Source organism: Abramis brama (genome assembly GCF_963993115.1).
Source record: "Abramis brama genome assembly, chromosome: 11".
Classification (NCBI taxonomy): Eukaryota; Metazoa; Chordata; class Actinopteri; order Cypriniformes; family Leuciscidae; genus Abramis; species Abramis brama.
In genome coordinates this window covers 32221898-32241186 of record NC_139973.1, presented here as the reverse complement: position 1 = coordinate 32241186, position 19289 = coordinate 32221898, and the positions used below count along the sequence as shown (strand labels likewise).

The 19289-nt window shown below is 37.2% G+C and overlaps 1 protein-coding gene across 2 annotated transcripts in view; it reads right to left on the bottom strand.

The window, feature by feature from the left end:
- fmnl2b (formin-like 2b) overlaps positions 1 to 13868 on the bottom strand; it is a 29923-nt gene extending 16055 nt beyond the window's left edge. For both annotated transcript variants that reach the window (XM_084128649.1, XM_084128650.1), the window contains exons 1-14: positions 13275 to 13868; positions 10874 to 10957; positions 8352 to 8432; positions 6571 to 6647; positions 6404 to 6487; positions 4309 to 4458; positions 4111 to 4219; positions 3928 to 4004; positions 3274 to 3367; positions 2507 to 2581; positions 2284 to 2394; positions 2058 to 2207; positions 1790 to 1891; positions 386 to 734 (exon numbers count right to left, since the gene is read on the bottom strand). In XM_084128649.1, coding sequence (XP_083984775.1) covers positions 386 to 734; positions 1790 to 1891; positions 2058 to 2207; positions 2284 to 2394; positions 2507 to 2581; positions 3274 to 3367; positions 3928 to 4004; positions 4111 to 4219; positions 4309 to 4458; positions 6404 to 6487; positions 6571 to 6647; positions 8352 to 8432; positions 10874 to 10957; positions 13275 to 13394 — 1663 coding nt within the window. In that variant the 5' untranslated portion in view covers positions 13395 to 13868. The remainder of the gene's footprint in view (positions 1 to 385; positions 735 to 1789; positions 1892 to 2057; positions 2208 to 2283; positions 2395 to 2506; positions 2582 to 3273; positions 3368 to 3927; positions 4005 to 4110; positions 4220 to 4308; positions 4459 to 6403; positions 6488 to 6570; positions 6648 to 8351; positions 8433 to 10873; positions 10958 to 13274) is intronic.
- Between the last annotated feature and the right edge of the window lie 5421 nt (positions 13869 to 19289).

Below are 19289 nucleotides of genomic sequence, written 5' to 3'. Positions count from 1 at the left end.
ACGCTGATCACTTTCTTCATTCTAGTCCTCTCATGTTATTATATATTGTACATTCAAATGCTCAGGTATGATGATCCTCTTGACTTTGCTCGCTTTCATCACTTTCGCTTTAATTCTCATGCACTGAATCATTTGCTAAGCTGAACAGCCAATTAGAGTTCTCTCTCTCACCGAGGGCCCGACGAGGGCCTAAAAAAAAACTCGCCATCTGACTAGAGCCAATGGTGCAGAACACAAAAAAATGTGTGTCCGACGTCCGACTGTCGGCTTGGTGTGTCTCAGCCTTTAGGCTACACTATCCCATTGAAAGGCAATTATGGCATTCACATTGGGCAAAACTCATTATCTTTAGTTGTAGAAAGATGTGCTCTGAACTATTACTCACCAGAGGAACATGCCATTGGAGGTGGTGGAGGGGGAGGAGGAGGAGGTGTAGCCATTGCTCGAAGGGTGCCTGTCTGGGAAGTGCTGCCAGAGCTGTACGCTGCACAGGCTCCGGCCAGGGCCATGGCATCAGGGCAGGGAGAAAGAGCCATGGGTTGAGGAGGTGAAGGCAGCGGAGACACGTCTCCTTCCCCATCTCCCTCACCCCTCACCTGGATCTGGAGACTGCCTCGGCGCTCTAGCTCATTGATTTTCTTCTCCAGCGTGGACTGCCTCTGAATGGTCTCGTCCTTCTCACGAACGATCCGCCGGAGCGTGTGAACTTGTGAGCTGGCGTCCCGGTACACAGTCTGTGCACACAGACACACAAACAGAGAAATTAAGCATGACAAAAAAAAGCATTAAAACATCCAATGTTATTAAACAAATTACTAAGTTACCATAGTCATATTATTTATAGAAGTTCATGAAGTGTCAATCCATTATACGTTAAAATCTAATTACGTCCAATTGATCAAATTAACTAATACAGATATCTATATTTATGACATTTAAATATACAAACATGACTACATAGATGAGTTTGGCTGCTGTGTTGTTACGTTATTGGTAACTAAAACTAAAACTATTAAAATTTGTATGTTTTACACAAAATAAAGCTGAAATAAAATAGAATATAAATATTAGATGACAAACTTGAAAAAAAATTGAAGTATTGCCTTGACAACTTGCTGAAACAAAAAAATGTAAGTACTGAATTACTAAACCTAAAATAAAAAAGTAAAACTAAATAGAATATTTAAAAAAACAATAAAAATGTCAAAATAACTAATTTACTAACACTTGAAAACTGAAAAAATAAAAGGTAATTCAAAATATTAATAAATACTAGGGTAATACTTTACAATAAGGTTCATTAGTTAACATTAGTTAATGTATTAACTAACATGAACTAACAATGAACAATACATTTGTTACAGTATTTATTCATCTTTGTTCATTTTAGTTAATAAAAATGTTCTAATGTTCTAATTAATCTAATTAATGTTAACAAATTCAACCTTCATTTTAATAACATATTAGTAAATGTTGAAATTCATATTAATTAATATGAATAAATGCTGAAGAAGTATTGTTCATTCTTAGTTCATGTTAACTAAGGTAGTTAATTAATGTTAACTAATGAACCTTATTGTAAAGTGTTACCAATATTATAATAATACATAAATAATACTAATCTAACACTGACTTGCACTAAATGAATGGGTTAAATTAACAGCCCTGTTTTTCTAATTGTTTCATATTATTCAATTTACTTATTTTATGCAAAAGTAAAATGTAGTATCATATTGACAGGTTGTTATAAACCATTTGATGAGATCCAAACTGGTGTTGTGATACTGACCCGGACGGCATCCAATTCTTTGTTCTTCTGCATCAACTGCTTCTCAAGCTCCACGATTTTAGACATGGCCTCATTCTCTGTTTCTAAGAGTTTGTCGGCCATCTGCCATCATGAAAAAGAGACAGAATGAGATAGAGGAAAGATGCTGCAGCATCCAGACTAAAGTTAGAAGACTTAAACACCAAAAAGGACTCAAATTGTGTGAATGAGGAATCGGTTCTGGAAAAGACACAGAGAAAAGGGTGGTGGCGTTTATGCTTTCGCTCACATGTGAGAGATTCTCCTCCAGTTCCTCCACACGTTCAAGGGCAGCGTTTTTGGTCTCTGCGTCTTCTAGAAGCGTCCCCACATCAAACAGGTTATCCAAGTATGCCTGGATCTGCACTTTGAGTTTATCACTTTCAGTGTGCTTCAGCCTCTGTGCACAAAAACACCATCAGTTTCTGAGTGAGCGTAAAGAAAACACACTTTCAGCACTTTGATTAGTTTCATACCTCTAGATAGTCATCCAAAGCAAGCTTGGTGAAGTCGTACTGGAGGTGAACTCTGAAGTTCATGTCCTCTACTGAGTGCACCACAATATTGATGAACTGCATGCACGCCACCTGAGTCACGAACAGGGAATGATGATGAGATATGACATCAGTAGTGGAGAGAGCATGACAGTTTAAAAGGCACTCCAGAGGACAGAGGAAGGACTCTGTAATATAGACCCACCATGAAATCAATATTGTTGTCTTCATTTTTGAAGTGTTCCATCAATTTCTCAAACCTTTGGGATTCCGAGCAGACCTGAGAAACACAAAACACAAGTTATATTTTAATAACACACAGGAAACAACATTGTGCATTTTAAATTCTGACAGTTTGCTAGCTTTTTGTTTTAAATAGTTTTGTAGAAGTTCCATCTTAAAACATTCGATTAATTAAATACCAATAATTTTATAATGAATAGATAGTCATTTCCATTCTTTTTTTATTGTGAAATGCATTTATTGAAGCTCAACAACTGAAATATCACCCAAGAATGAAACACTTTCATTCATACATTAACGCAAACTCCAACCGAGGACTGCAAACCAACAGCAAAATCATATGTAAGATTAGATCCATAAAGTGTGGGGACTATTTTATTGATTATTGCAGATTTTTATTATTGCATTATATTTCCTGTGCTGTTTGTGAATCTGTTTATTTTTGATGCTGTCAAATCCAATAATTTTGTTTTCTTTACTTTAAAATAAATGGAATGCATTAACTACATAAAATGTATCAGATTAATTGATTCAATATTTTACAGCCAGTTTTGATTTACATCCAGTTTTGAGATGTAAAGGAATTATTTAATGCAATATCAGTATTACTAAGCATAAAAACATGATGGCTAACAGTTATCATAAAAAAATAAAAAAAATTTTTTTGAATGTGCATCAGATTGAAGTAAATAAAATGTCTAAATTATGGTAAAATATCCTTTTTTTTACCTCTTTGAAATGATCAAAAGCAGCAAGGATGATCTCATGTCCACCTCTGACCAAACACACAGCAGCTAGAAGCTCCAGAACCAGGGCTTTGGTCCTGCACAATGGAGACAAAATTATACTTAAAGAAACCAAACCTGCACAAAATACTTTGTGCTACAAACTGTGATTAAAACATTCCAAGGAAAAATGAACGATTCCAAATACAACCAATCAAGAAATATCTAAGGGGCAGGTCAAGTGATCCTATTGGTTTTACGGATGGCAAATTACATTGGAATTATCCCACCTATACAAGGGACTATTCATAGACGTTTTATTTAACGGCATTGAAGGATTGTGTATCACAGTCTTTGAGAATAGTCTCAGTTACAAACTGTTATCTCCTATTGACCTTAATCAGCACAAATGACAGACAATTCATCTATTTATAGCTTAAGTTTCCAAAGAACACCCCTTCCAAAAAAGGTCTTTGATCAGATGTAATGGCTTAACGGCATTGGATGAAAGCCTTAACAGATAAGAGGGTTCTCATCCACCATTTGAGAGGTTTAAACACAGAAACTGGAGAAACGTTTGAGGGCAATGATTAAGTCTTCAAATATATACTGGTTAATAGAAACCAGTATGTACTGGTGTGTGTGTGTGTGGTGTTACCTGGGATTTTTGTTGTTAAGGCTCAGAGCAATTTCATTGACAGCATGGGGGTGGGACATGACCATGTTGAATCCATACTTCAGACAAAGAGTGTGTGATATAGACAAGGGGAAAACAAAAAGAGATTCAAATAAATTTGAAAAACCAGCTGAACAAAATTAAATACCTTCATAATCTGCTTACCTGGTAGTTCATAATAGCTCTGAGACACATGATGCAGACATGAACGTCATCTTTTTTACACACCAAACGGGAGTTCTTCAGAGTTCTGCGACTGGGCAAAGTATTAGACCTGAGATAGCAATAAAAAGTTAAGGGCTGTCTTGTAAAAAATCTTTTCCAATTTTCAGAATGAACACAAATGTGTTTGTGAGCGTCTACCTTAAGGAGTGCCGTGTGGATCGTGGTATGCTGCTGCCGCTAATCGGTGATGGTAGATTACTGTCACCATGGAGATCTTCTATAGACCTGCTCCAGGGGGTATCTACGGAAATCTCACCTGTGGTGCTCTCCGTTATATCTCCATCAAACCTGAGAGAGAATAAGAGTGTTGTTTAAAGCATAAACAATACACAAACTACGTGTCATTTTGGTTTCCAAAAGTTCTACAAAACATTATGTCCTCCCAACTTCTCGTTGAGAAAGTATGCTTAGTTAAAGGAATTATTTGTTACCTGTCGAGGTAACAAATGACTTTGGTCTTTGAAATTTGAAGGTTTTCATTGCTAAAATCACTTGAAGGGGGCATATACAAGGAAAACAACAAAGGGCCTAAAATAGAACCTTGAAGCATACCATACTTTACAATTGTTTTGGCAGTCGTTCTTTTACGTACACGCACACTCAATCTGACAGGTAAGAACTAAACTAAACCAGGCCTGTCTATGAATGCCAACAGGATACTTAAGGCCGTTCAAAAGAGTGGTTCTATAGTATCAAATGTCTTAATATAGTGACTATGTTTATGCAAATGGCCCTTAGAGCGGCACTAGCATTACTTCAATTCCTTTTCCTACACCTTAGGACAGTGTTTCTCAGCTCCAGTCCTGGAAACCTACCTACCACAGTAGCTGTGTTTACATAGACCCCATTTGTGATCAGACTAGTAGCGCAGTCGTAATAAAAAAAGTCATATATAACCACAACATTTGTAAATTGTTCGGATTGTAAAAGCTGGTTTAAACCATATCTAATCTTTTCAAGGACATTTAAACATATAATCAGATTGAAAACAGAAAACTGGAAAGTTCTGCGCACAGAAATGGCGTTATGACATATGACACACGGAACAAGCTGCTGTTGTAGTTGAATATAGTGTCATAAACGACTGAAGTGTCAATCTAAAATTCTCCTTCCACTGATCATCTGTGAAATGGTGCAGGACAACCTTGTCACACACTCGTCCACAGACGCCTCTGTGTGGAGGAATGAGAGTTTTTACTGCTTGATAAATAGGGAAAAAACAGCAGAAAACTATATATTTGTGCAGTGTGTGAATGTCAAAAGATCAAATCCGATTTGAAGCTTGTCGCATATATACACGTGCACATCAACCTGATCTCTTTTTTTAACGTCCATTTAAACACTATGTTCAGATTCATTAATCGGAATGATTTCACAATCTCTGAATGAAACAAAAGCTGTTCATGTAAACATAGCTAGTGTTTTTGATGTCTCACTAATTAAAACACCTGATTCAATTCATCAGTTTCTTAGTGTGTTGAATATAAGGAGACATCTAAAACATTCTGGGAGGTGGCTTCTGAGGACTAGAGTTGAGAAACAATGAAAGTAATGTTAGTGCTTCTAATAAAGAATGGATCAATAGTTCCCAGCCTAAAGAATAAATGTAGCAGGATTAGTAGCGGACTATGGGGATTTAAATATAAGCCTGGCTAAACAGATGAGTTTTAGGTCTAGAGTTTGTGGACACCCATGCCAAGTTTCAGTAGACCTTGTCATTCCTGGATTGAGCCCTGGCTCAGCATCAACCCACACTTGAACTTGAGCAATATTACATTTAACTACTAATTAACTGGCAAATATTATGGAAAATACTATGTGGCAAAATTAACGTTTATATATTTTTAAGCTGACATGGCATCTTAAAACTAATCATATCACAAGATGCTGAAATTATTCTATCTTGTATTCTATCTTGCTTTCACACTGATCTCAAAATACACCTTACACATTCCCATCCATCAAACCCTCCGTCACTGCTAAAAGGTGCACTTATTTCATTCATTACTCGCATTCATTTGTCAGAAGCAACTGTGATCCAGCAGTGAGGTGACAAGATTTCAGCAACAACAGTCGACTGTTGTGACAGCCCCTACCAATTTCAAGGTGTACTGAGATGGTAAGTGAGCAGTAAGCTTAAATCAAATATAAAAAGTTAAAAGAAAACAAAAAACAGCAGTAAAGACAAAAAACTGACTCAAATTAAGATTGACAAGAAAGAGAAACTACTTACGTTACAGCATACTGGGCAAAAGACAGGTACTCCACCAGTACATCAAGGCCTTTATTCTCCTCATTGAGAAACTCTCTCACCCACCTGTAAAGAACAAAACATTTAATAACCTTTTCCTAACTGAATACCTCAAAAGCCTGAAAATGAACTTAATTCACTGGGCTCACCCGATGTGATTGGTCCTAAGAGATATCTCCAGCTCTCTGAGCACCTGAGTTGACTCCTGAACTCGCCTCCTAAATTTCTGTGAAGAAATAGGAAGAGATGTCCATTTCTGAGCAAAAATGTTCTTAACTTAGGTGGACAGTTGCAAAAGCCAGTCGCAGTGTGAAACCAATTGCATACAAGTTTAAATGTGACCCTTCTGGACTTTTGATGCTAAATTTCCCCCAAATATGATAAACCTCTTTGTGAGGCAACCCCTTCCGAAAATATCAAAGCAGGTACATATTTTCATGTGTAAGACTCATTTGTAATGTGAAAAAAAGTTAAATATATTTAATTGCGTGTAAATTATTTACGTAAAAAACAAAACAAAAAAAACAACAACTGTGATTCACTCAAAATTATTATTTATTAGAGACGAAACTTTGTACTTTCCTGCTTTTGTAAAATAAACAAATTAAATAAAAAACGCTGAATTCTGAGTGCGAATTGCAGTTGAATTTTAAGTAATTAAAAAGATGAATGCACCAAAACGAGTTAATAAGAAACTAGAAAGCGCGGTGTAAACAACCATGTTAAACTGCATTATAAATTATTCATTTTCTAATGGGTTATGTCAACTTATTAGGAAGTAAATATTTTACATTTATAAATTTTTTTTTAAAAACCGCTATATTTATTTATAAAAAATTTCTTGAGCTTGATGATATTTAAATTATCTTTTTAACCCACCCAAGAGTACTTTTACACTTATAGACTCAAAAGAATACGTATCCATTTTTTGGAATTTTTATTATTATTTATTAATTTTTTTTACATTTATTCTAGTGCTGTCAGTCGATTAAAAAATAACTAGATTACACGTGATTAAAAACACAAGTTTTTAATATGTTTTGTAATGTAATAATTTCACAGTTAATCTCCAAATTACCGGTAATGTAGAAACAACATGAAGACAGTATGTTTTATATACTTGTTTAATGGCATCTTTTTATGAATGAAGGCCAGTATCACTGATATTAATACAGCTACTGATGTCTCGATGAATGTAAAAAAAAAAAAAAACATTAATTATCGTCATTCAACATTGCAGTGTAATTATGCAATGCATTACGCAATAGTGGCATCACGAATGAGTCAAGGCTCATACCTCTTTCCCTGTGATTTTTTGCACTGCATATACAGAAGAGACATATCTCTGATCATTAACAACTAGTCGTCCAGTTCGGTTCCGTACACACTGCATTGAAATTTTGTATATGCGTTTGTCACTACCTGCATTTTTAAAAAGGTGGAGTGAGGAAAAATGTTTGCTGTGTTCTACATGATTGTTATTCATTGTGTAATCTGATGTAATATGTGAACTGAAAATGTAATATATAGTATTATATATATATTTTAGCTGCAGTGTGTATGTGCCCTTTTAAATTCAATAAGGACTTCTGGATGGGACATTAAAATTAAGAGTTTGGGGTTACTTTCTTCTATTACTTAGATGCTGCTGTAAAATATGCAGGAGACATTTCTCTTTGCAGCTATTGTCCCTATGCACACACTCAGACTTATTTGCATACATTATTAATTCAAGGCGTCTTTACACACACTTCATATACATGCTATCTGCAGTTTACTCAAAAACTTGAAGTGCCTTGCTTAAGGGTACAATGATGATCCCCCCTTGCAGGGTTTTGGATACCAGACCTAGATCTTTAAATCTTAGTGGTCTATTAACAAGGCAGAAGAGAAGTTATGGAGGTAGCGTGTGTAACATGAAGGAACTCACCTTCCTGGTAACAGCAGGGTCCAAAAAGCTTCTGAGCTTCTGAATGTATGTATGGGGAGGATTCTTCACTTGGAAGCGCTCCTATTAAGACACAAATGATGCTATATTTATATTATTTATATTTAACACTCCTCTTGAAGCAAGTTCAAACCCCTACCGAACTTCAACATAAAACATTTACTAAGCAAACCTCCTCTTCCGTTATCTTCTGATCCAATTCCAAATCATTCAACTCTTCACGGAGTCTCACTTTCATCCAATCACTTCTGAACCACATTTCAGCCTTGAAATCATCATGGCAATTACTGAGATATGATCATCATCATTCATTATTTAGACAGCAGGCATTTCACACTCTTTCACCTCAACAAACATTTCCAGAGTCAGCCATACTCTCCTTCTCTTACGTCAGTGTAGCCATGGTGACATGATAGGGTGGATGTAGAGAGAATATATTAATAAAGAATCTGTTTACTTAGTGGAGCTGTTATGATAAAGGAACTTTCCACTGTGTATAATACACTTCAGGATGATTATATATCTGCACTCATTTTTAGCTTGGATCAATTTAAAGTGTTACAGACTTACAGGAAATGCAACAAAAATGACATTTAACCAACTTTACAAACACTGACAGACAATTAAATATGCTTTCTGTTATTTAGTGACATATAATAAAATAAGATATTTGGTTGATTGGAATCATTCTTGCAGTAAAGTATGCTAACAGGAATCAGAACTAAAGAAAATGAGGGGTCTCCTCTTGGGGAGAGAAACAAGAGATCTCAAGTATATTCCAGTGGTTGTTTATATAATCGGTTGACCAGATCACAAGTGTCTCTTGTCTTTTTTCCATTGACTAAAAACCCAAGAAACCACAACAGAGCACTTAAAAGCTCTTGCCACAAAGGGTTCTTGTGATATCAAGATCACATTAAAAATACAGTATTACACTGAACATTGTATACACATGGTAACTGGAATTTTGTTATAGACATTATATTATAATATTTTGAACTTTTCAAGTCAAAGGGGGTTTAGGGGAACATAGCCAAAATTTAAAAAAATATATGTTTTCTTTTGTTTAGTATTATATTTGGCATACATCAGGCTTTGATGGCTCATATAGTATGATATAAGAAAATATGAAGCTCAGAGGAGGGGGGGGGGGGGGGGGGGGGCTATTTTCATGAAATGCATATAAATATAAGTTTTCACTCTGTATCTCCAAATAATGTTAGTTTTTAGTTTTTATTATCAAAGCTCTGTAGTTCCCCAAGAGCCTGATGTATCATATTTTTGATACTCACATAAAAAACAAAAGTATGGATAATCAAGTAAACCCAAGTTGATTCAGTCCATTAAGTGTTCATCTTGAAATATTACTAACAATATAAAACTTATTCTTAACTTTTTAAGAAATCAGTAAATATTTCACAGCAAAAAAAAAAAGTACCACAACCTGACAGATGACATTTTTTAGAATTATACCAAAAAACCTTTTACTTGTTAAAAAACAACAACCCATCAATCAGACGACAGAAGGCGTGTGGTAGGTGTGTAACACGTTTTGCAGTTTTGCAAACATGTTGATAATTTAGAAGCCATACAAAGTTACGTATCAAATATAAGGCAGGCTTTATATGGTTAATATTGGGTATACTCAATAATACAATTTTCTGTAAAAATAAAAAAAGAAGGTTGCAACAAGCTCTGACTATTTTAAGTAGGGGAGTAACGGATTGTACTTGATCCGTCCGGACCAGGCCCCACGGTTCAGATGGCATGCGATTCGCAAATTAATTGCAAAGTTTAACTATCATAGAGTGAAAGTTTATCATTTGCAGAGGTTTTGTCTTGCCAGTTTACACATTCAAGCGATTTTAAAACGTTCCAGTACAAGAAGAAGCGAAAGAGAACTCAATTCGGTACTTGCGCTTTTTTATGCAAAATTGATTCCTCTTTCGCCCTGATCTCCTTGCGCTTAAACGGACATACACACAAAATGATGTCACAATACCCATCTCGGCAAGTATCCCCGTAAACACAGTCGGTTATGTCTGTAATGTTAATCACACAACAAAACAGCTAAACAAATATTTATCTATATTTAATTTACACAGTGAACACTATAGTGTTATTTTACATTTAATTATTACATTCCTGAAACTGAATACTACTGTTAGATCCTTTATTTGTAACTTAGTTATATTGTATCTATCTATGCTTGTAATTAGTGTAGTGTTTTTACTGACTGTTCACTTGTCTTTAGTAATGTTTGAACTTTAGTTAATCTGTTAGTTTTGGCTGTGGTATCGAAGTACTTGAAGTGTGCTTGGATGAAAAGCAAAGTTACATTGCCCCCCGACCCCCATTTCATTTTTTCCTGATCCGATTTTTAACTCAAAAACTGTAATGATCCGAATTGTGTGTTTTGTGATCCGTTACTACTATTAAGATGTGTAAGATTCTGGCTTTTTAAAGACTCATTATGCAGAATGCATGGAAGCAGACGCTCTCACCTGATCACATATCAGCTCCCATTTTTTTTCATTGTCATACTGTCTAAGAAGCCTCACTTTATCCGGAGGAAGGTTCATAGAGTTCTGAGGAAGAAAGAGAGAAGAGTTAACATTCTTCTTTATCATGCATGGAAAGTTATTCTTTGCATACCATGTTCATCAAAAACACAAGTGATGTTCTTTACAAGTTGTTCAAAATCAGTGGATAACTCATTTACAATTTTGTCCAATCCGTCTAAACAGTTAATATCTCCAGAACAGCAACATTCTTCCCTGCAACTTCATACAGAATATCATGAGCATAAAAAAGGAAAGAATTTAATCAAAAAGCCAGTGCCTCCTTCAAACATGATTTTTGAAAAGGACACCCAGTATGAGAGGGTCTTTCACACTAGGTAGTCATAGGAGCTCAGTTATAGAAACTAGCCACTAGGTCAGTCCCCCGAGAACTAAATTTTCCCGGTTGCATTTGCACCGCCAGTAGAATCTCTGAAGTGATGTAAACCGCCAGACAGTGACGTTATTTAAGCGCGGCATTCAACAACGTCAACATCTGGTGGACAGTGGATCAGTTGAGATGTGCCTGGACTTTGGGGTTGGTTCAACTATCGCTGATTTCCATGTTTGTGGAGTAAGCATATGTAAACTAAGTGTTTACACGGCTTTTAAAATTGTATGGCACGCGTTTGGACCACAAACGTACACTTACATCACTGGCAGTTCCTATTGTGCTGGGATATACTCTCGAGTAGGAGCTAATTTAGTCTCCCTAAAAGACATTCCTATAACTAAAATCATTCCCAGTTCCTGCCAAACACTCCAAATAGCTGGTACATCTGCAATAGTTATAGGAACTATAAACACCCCTATATTTTCTATCCACCATAACATGTCTCCTTAGTGGATTATACATGTATGTTACACACTTGGACCATACACTTATTTTGTACAAATATTAAGTAATGTAATGGATTGATAGCATCAGTTTAATTAATTGCATGAACTTAAATTACATTTAAATTAATTGAATTGAGTCCATCAAAGATAACCAACTGGAACATACTGTAAGCTCATTGTGTCTTTTTTTCTTTTTACATTCTGTTCTTCTATTTGGGGAAAAATAGCTAAAGTTCGACTAGATGATTATGAGAGAATAGCTCTGATTCCAGTGGAAATCAAAGAGTCTGAGCATCAAATGAAAACACAAGAGCAATGGAAGAGGGTGAAGAGACTTGGGCGGCAAAAGTCAACTCTATTGGGACAGAATTTGAGATGCAAATCTGTGAAAACGAGGCAGCATTAACCGATTTGCATTCACTCCCCCCCGCTCCATTTCTCCTCTCACAGACACGCCTACACACATGCACGATGCACACATAGCAAGAAGCAGTTATGCTGATTTGCAGACTTTTGCCTTGATTAGATCTGGACTGTTCTGTTCTGTTCTGAGGGAAGGTCTCTAATGTAAGCAAATGACATGTGTCTGTTTGGAAGACAATGAGTAAATCAAATCAGGGAGATAAGTAACAGATGACCAATTCTAAGTGCATTGATTAAAGACCCTTGAGAACCTCACATGTAAGGCTTGTCAAAAGAATGCGGTTTTGAGTAGTCACATTAATCCAATCACTGTAGTTACAGACATGAACACGACCAGCTAATATGGGAAAATGGGTAATGATCAAAGTCAAAGATAGCCTACACTTTATTGATCTCAGAGGGGAAATGTAGGGGTCTCTGAGGGGAAATTTGTACCACTCCAAATGTTATTTTAATAGACTGCAAGCTGGATTCTGATGAGAGAATTATATCACATATTAGATCGCGTAGGCTATGTCCCTGGAGACATTATCTTGAAGAGCCATTCATGACAAACTGATGTATTTCAAACCCCACCACAGACAACAATCAGACAGTTGTGCCAATGGATAAAATACCATGTAAACACTGTAGTTCTATCTGTATCTAAATAAGTGCGAGTAGGCCACTTTTCATTCCACTCGGGTTCTTGGTCCTGTTAAGTCCAGCACCTAAAAGCAATCCTATTTAAAAGCAAATGCAGGGAATACGGTGGCCTACAGAGCACGCTGCGATGACTGGATTAAGGGCAGACTCCTTTAAGCATAATCACAGCAATATGAAAGAATGAGTCCAAGCTCACAATTCTGATGACGCTAAAACAGACCAAAAACCCAAAGGATTCCACAATAAAGGGCCGCGCGCGCCTGCAATTAGTAGCTATCATGCACGCGCAAACAGCATCAAAGCATTGCACACTGCCAACCGCACACAATAGAGGCGTGTGTGCTGGCGTGAGCTGCCAGCTTCCATACTAGTTGTGCACATGACACAATTACATCGATATGCCTTTTCTCAATTTCAGGATAGGAAAGAATATTACCAGTGCGATTGCAAATCTCTCCTCCAGTTCGGCCGGGTCCGGCATGGGCAGTTTAGGGGGTTTGTTGCCCCTCGCCCTGAAATCTGTGAGCTGAGCATCCATACTTTCAGCGTTCCCCATGTTTTTTTGTTTTTTTTTGTCTGATGCCCAGCGACGGTAAACCCGTTCGAAAAACGTATTCAGCTCCAAAATGTAATAAAGCAACCAAAAAGATAAGCAGGCTTTTATAGGTGACTAGGCACACTCTCCATCGATGTAAACACGCAGAGCTCAGTATCAGATGAGAGACTTCGACAATAGCATCCCTACATTGTTAATCCGTATTTGTCGGGCCCTCTGCTCATTTTTTTGGAGCTGTTGAGCATCGTTCACTCAACGGCAGCGGGTCTGAAGCTGGGCGCATTTATCTGTATCATGCACAATAAATGCACCGCTGGAGGTTTGCGGCATGATAACGCGCATGGCTCGGACTCGGGCAGGCCAGTTAATCCGCGCTGTGTGGATGATAACAGACGGACTTCGACAAAACGCAAACTCCCCCATTCAATCCCCGACACAATGAAGCCTTTCAGCACCAATCCCCCGCTGGGGAGTGCCAAAAAGCCATGCTGAGGAGTCGAGGGGGAGGCAATGTTTTGTTCTGTTGCATGCTGGTAGTTGTAGTTTTGGACAGCGTTTGAAATGCCATGTATGTACAGCTGTGATATTATGGATTTGTTGTAAAGCTCTAAAATACGACTCAGAAACTACACGTGTTTTTATTATGTTATGATCCTGTGCATTTTTTTCCATTTATTTTCCATTTTATTTTATTAGCCTACTATTTTTAGGTAAAACTTAATATATATATATATATATATATATATATATATATATGTTTAAAGTCCCTGTTACACATATCTTACATATAGGCTATACTATAGGCATACACTAGTAACAAATTATGCATCATTACAAGCAATTAACAAACCAAGCCCTAACTATAGTACAGTAAGTAAATGCTGTTAAAGCTGTTAACTAATAAATGTTGTTAACAGAGTAATATTACTCAGTGCATATTTGTTTAAGAATAGCACCTTAAAATAAAGTGTAACCTATTTTTATTTTACATTTTAGATTCTTCAAAATAGCCTCAATTTCCAGAAACAGATTTTCACATCCTGTAAGTAATGGTAAAGAATGAAACAATTATTTTATAGTATGAATTTGCCTTTTAATTACTGATGTTTTTTATTTATTATTAACTACTTACTGATTAATTACTAATATGTTTTTTTTTGTGTGTGTGTGTTTTATAAGTATGTTTCAATATGTTTCAATATGTAAACAGGTAAATATGGTATGCTTTTATAAGTGTACAAAATCACATATATTTGTTTGAATTTTATTAAAAAAAATTAGTTTTCTATTTTTGTTATCAGTCATGTAGCCTACTTATGTTAAAGTTTACACCATTATTTTAATGTGGTGTTATTTTAATCACCATATGACCTTCCATTGTATCACCTATGTGATTTTATGGTAACAAACTGATTTTAATAGCTTAAATAATTTGGTATATTTATATATATAATATACCATTTATTGAAGTAAATTGCCTCTGTCGTCATCTGTTTTTTCAGTCCTGAAAGAATCCTGATTCCTCTCCAATAATTATGTTCATTAAAAAACAGAAGTATGGACACCCCCTCGTAATTAATGGGTTTAACATTAAAAATTCCAGTGAAGACAAATTGTGGCAACAATTTTGGGAGGGAATTGTGGGATGTGTAATACGACGGATATTTCCTAACAAACTTAAAAGCTTAAAAGCTACACTGTGTAGGATTTTCTCCCATCTAGCGGTGAAATTGTTTATGACTACCAACTGAATATTACCAGAGCCCGTCTACGGAGAGCCTGCCCACTCCCTATTAAGTCCTATTGTGCCGAATTTTGGTTGTAGTTCCACCAGAGTTCCACTGGGGGCGATCGCCATGAGTGCAAAATGAATGGGAGTCAATGGGGCTAGACGGCTAAATTTGTCTCTCTCACCCGATTGTCGTTGAGAAATCTCAGATCTGATTGTAGATTTTGCAAGTTCAACATGGGTTTTAGGTCGAAAGTTGAATAAACGAGTACGTATGTCCTTTTGATTTCTTACAGGTTGAGTTGTTGTTGCCCATAACACGCTAGCATTCTGCTAATGAACGCTGATTGGTCAGTGAAGGACTGATTACGACCAGAGATACCGCTTGATGGCATAGTGTCATCCGCAGCGGGACCAGAAACAAACAAAACAAAAACTCTTCTAGCACGTGTGTTTACCTGTGTCAGCTGTGTTGTCGATGCCTCGAGTGAAAAGAAAGTGCAGAGCGCGAACGCACCAGAGTGACTGAAGGATTGCCGTGAAGCAGTATCTCTGGTCGTACATGTGTATGACGTCATTGACACTTTAAAAGACTTTTTAAAGCAAATAAGTGACTCAAAAAAATCTAACACCCAGCAATGTGTAATTTATTTGCATCTCCTTTCGAATACAACATTCAAATTACTAGAAAAAAAATTATATCCTGAGAAAAGTGGATTTTTATTGGTATAGCGCCATAGACCTCCATTCATTCTGCACTCGTCCTGTGAGCGCCCTCATATGGAATCAGAGTGGAACTGCAACCAGTTCAAAAGCCGGAAGTTTACTGAGAGTGAAACTTCTCGCCATATTAGACATTCTCTGATATTACTTTCTAGCCCCTCCCATTCGGAGGGCATTTTAACTCCTACGGTGGCCGTATTATTTCAAATCTGCCGGCAGTCGCGAGTAAATCCCCCCCTCGCATTCGCCACGGTGCCACTGAGTGTAAAAACGCGAAAGGCGAAGCTTGAATTAGGTATGTCCCTCTTTGGCTAATGTATTTTCAAGATGGAGGCGCAACATGGCTGCCGCCATAGATATCATATAATAAAGGCTAGAGCTGTGTCTGAAATCGCTCCCTATCCACTATATAGTGCACTATTTAGGGTGTCGGCCATTTTGTAGTGGTGTCCGAATTCTGAGTGAACGACATCATTCCCTACATTCGTTCACTACTTTTACCCACAATCCTCTCTGAATTTGAGTGTACATCCGATGTACACTTGCTGAGACACTATTTCCCACAATCCAACACGATAAGGCGATAGAGCGCGAATGAAAAATAAACAAAAATGTCACCATGGCAACGGCGCACGCGAGATAGAAAACAATCATTTATAAGACCAGATGCCTGGTTATTTATTTATATATATACCGTTATATCTATATTTGAATAAACAAATGTGCTGTGTAGTGTTTTGATCTCTTTTATTTTCACATATAAATGTAAAAAGTAAATAAATATGATAAGTGTTTTTATTATCTTTTTTTTTTTATCAAATAACGCAATAAACGTGAAAAATACATACATACAATTGTTACATACAATTCATACAGCCAAAAAAGGAAATATTAAAGATGGGTAGGTAATGTTTATGACGAAATTGTCCGAGCTCTCTGGCGCGTGATAATTATGTCAGCGTCCGAATTCGCTCACTCATTTTCGTTCACTCTTTGCTGATGTAGTGCACTCAACTGCCATTCACTATGCAGGGATTAGTGAACGAGTGAGCGGTTTCAGACACAGCTTAGATGTCTCGTGCGCGCTGCTGGCCAATGGAGGTCGACGTCCGCACAGGGCGGCCATCTTACCACAGGGTGCTCGCTCACTCGTTTAATGGTGCATGTACTTTTAAATAACCATAACTTGCTCAATTTTCTACCGATTTTCAAACGGTTTGGTTTGTTATAAACGTCTGAGATGTAGTTATGACACTGCATACATATGAATAATTATAACATACATGTTCAAGCATTCGGAATTATAGCCACGTTAATAACGTTTGTAAGAAACCAAACCGTTTGTAAATCCGTCAAGATTTCAGCGAGATAAGAGGATTTGTGTGCGTGCTGATCAGTCACCTTAATTCACAGCTTCCCTGTGGGAAGATGGCCGAACGGTGATGTCGGAAGTGACTGCACCATAAGACATCTAGCGTTTATATATGATATCTATGGCTGCCGCCATTCGAGCGACTCGCTCGTATGTATTCTAAATGGCAGATTCTACGCTTACGAGAATACTTGATTAGTTAGTAGAAGTAATTACACATTAATGAGCACATATCATTTTGAAAGAACAAAGTGTTTTTTTGCTAAGAATCAACTTAAAAAATTACACAGTGTAGCTTTAAGCTAGTCCCAGACTAAAATGCATGTTTGAGCTGTTATCTTAAAATGATATCTTAAAATATGTCAGTGCCATTGTTTTGTCTCAAGATGCACACCAGTAATGTTTCTTTTCAAAGGAACGTTTATAAAAGCTACTTAAATGCCCTTATTGAACTAAGGCCTAATCCTGGCTTAATCTAAGCCCTGTCTGTAAAACCAGGCCTTTAGTTGCTCTAAAGCACAAACATAAGATTATCATGTTTTAGCTAACATATTAGTCTTTTAACGGTAGCAAGTTTTACATGGTTTATTGCTGGACCATGCTGACCCTTCATTTACAAGCTGATGATACAGTAGATGACCTGGACTATGATTTGAGCCAAGATTGTCCTAGAACTTGATCAAGAAACTACTTATACAGATAATATACCACCTTGGAAAATAAATAGCAAAACTCCAGCAAATTGCTATAAATAAATATGCAAAAAAAAAAAGTTCATGTGACAACCAGTGTCTAACTTAAGGTACACTATGAAACTTCTGGCCCTCTAGCGGTTGAAAAATTAAACTGGATGCTTTTTGTGGACTGTGCGGATGAATATGACCCTTCACAATATAGATAATGCCTATGTTGATTCTTGTTTTAGTACGAGCTCTGTCGCATTCTCTTTCTGCCAGCAGACTCTCCTCTGTTCGGCATTTTTAAAAAGAAAAAAGAAAAGGTGATTACCCGGATGTTGGAGATTTAGCGTGCTCCATGTCATTCTCGCACGTTGTAACAACAAACCAATGTCACTCTCACTCCATACACACGTCAAAGTAGCCAGAGCAACTTTTAGGTGTGTTCGACATCGGCTGCGGCTGGATGCAACCGATCGGCGAGAGTAGCCGCGTGCAGGCGGGGAGGAGCTGCAAACGGAGACGTGAAGTCGGACACTTTCTGGTTCTCGTAGTGACCGCTCACGTGGTGTTTGCATACTTTACCATACTTTGCATACTTTACTGCAGTGAAATAAATGCAATATTTGCCAAATAATACACAGATGTTTCAGAGACATTTTCATTCAATACTTTTATGTACTGCTTCACACAGCGTCTGTTTGAACAAGAATAAAGTTCAACATAAGCTACTATCAATGAAGTGGAGTCTACGTTTTTTAAGCAGTTTTAATTTGATAAACATGACACAATATAACATGACAACGACACGAAAAGAGTTTTCACTGTTATAATAAACTGATTTGAGAGCTTTAGAGGAACTAAAGGTGTTCGAATAAACACGAAACACACGTGATCGTTGTCATGCGGTGAATCCGGCCAATCGTGGAACAGCTGTGTCGTCATCAGCCCTCCTGCAGCCCAGTGCAGCCGCTCTCGAGAAGCTGCGCTGGCTGAGTTCTCCGGCTACTCTCGAATTGCTCTCGCGGTACTTTGATGGCATACGTCACAGTCACGTGGCGTCGGCGCTGTATCAAGTCCAGGCGGGAAGGAAGTCGACCGGAAGTTGAAGTCGGCCGGGTGCCGACATCTTGTAGCAGAACTTCACTTGCGTTAGCATCCCATTGACTCCCATTCATTTTGGCGTCACTTTGACAGCGAATAACTTTACATCTGAGGCGTTTAAAGACTCCATTTGTCCATTATTTATTTCTAAAGATACACGACAATGTATAAAATGATCCATTACCTTGTAGCTTATGTTATGGACCCGTAGAAGCAGTTTTTGTAAAAGTAGGCTAACGATTGCGTCATAACCACGCGACTCTCTGTCGCACACTAGAGAGATTACCGTA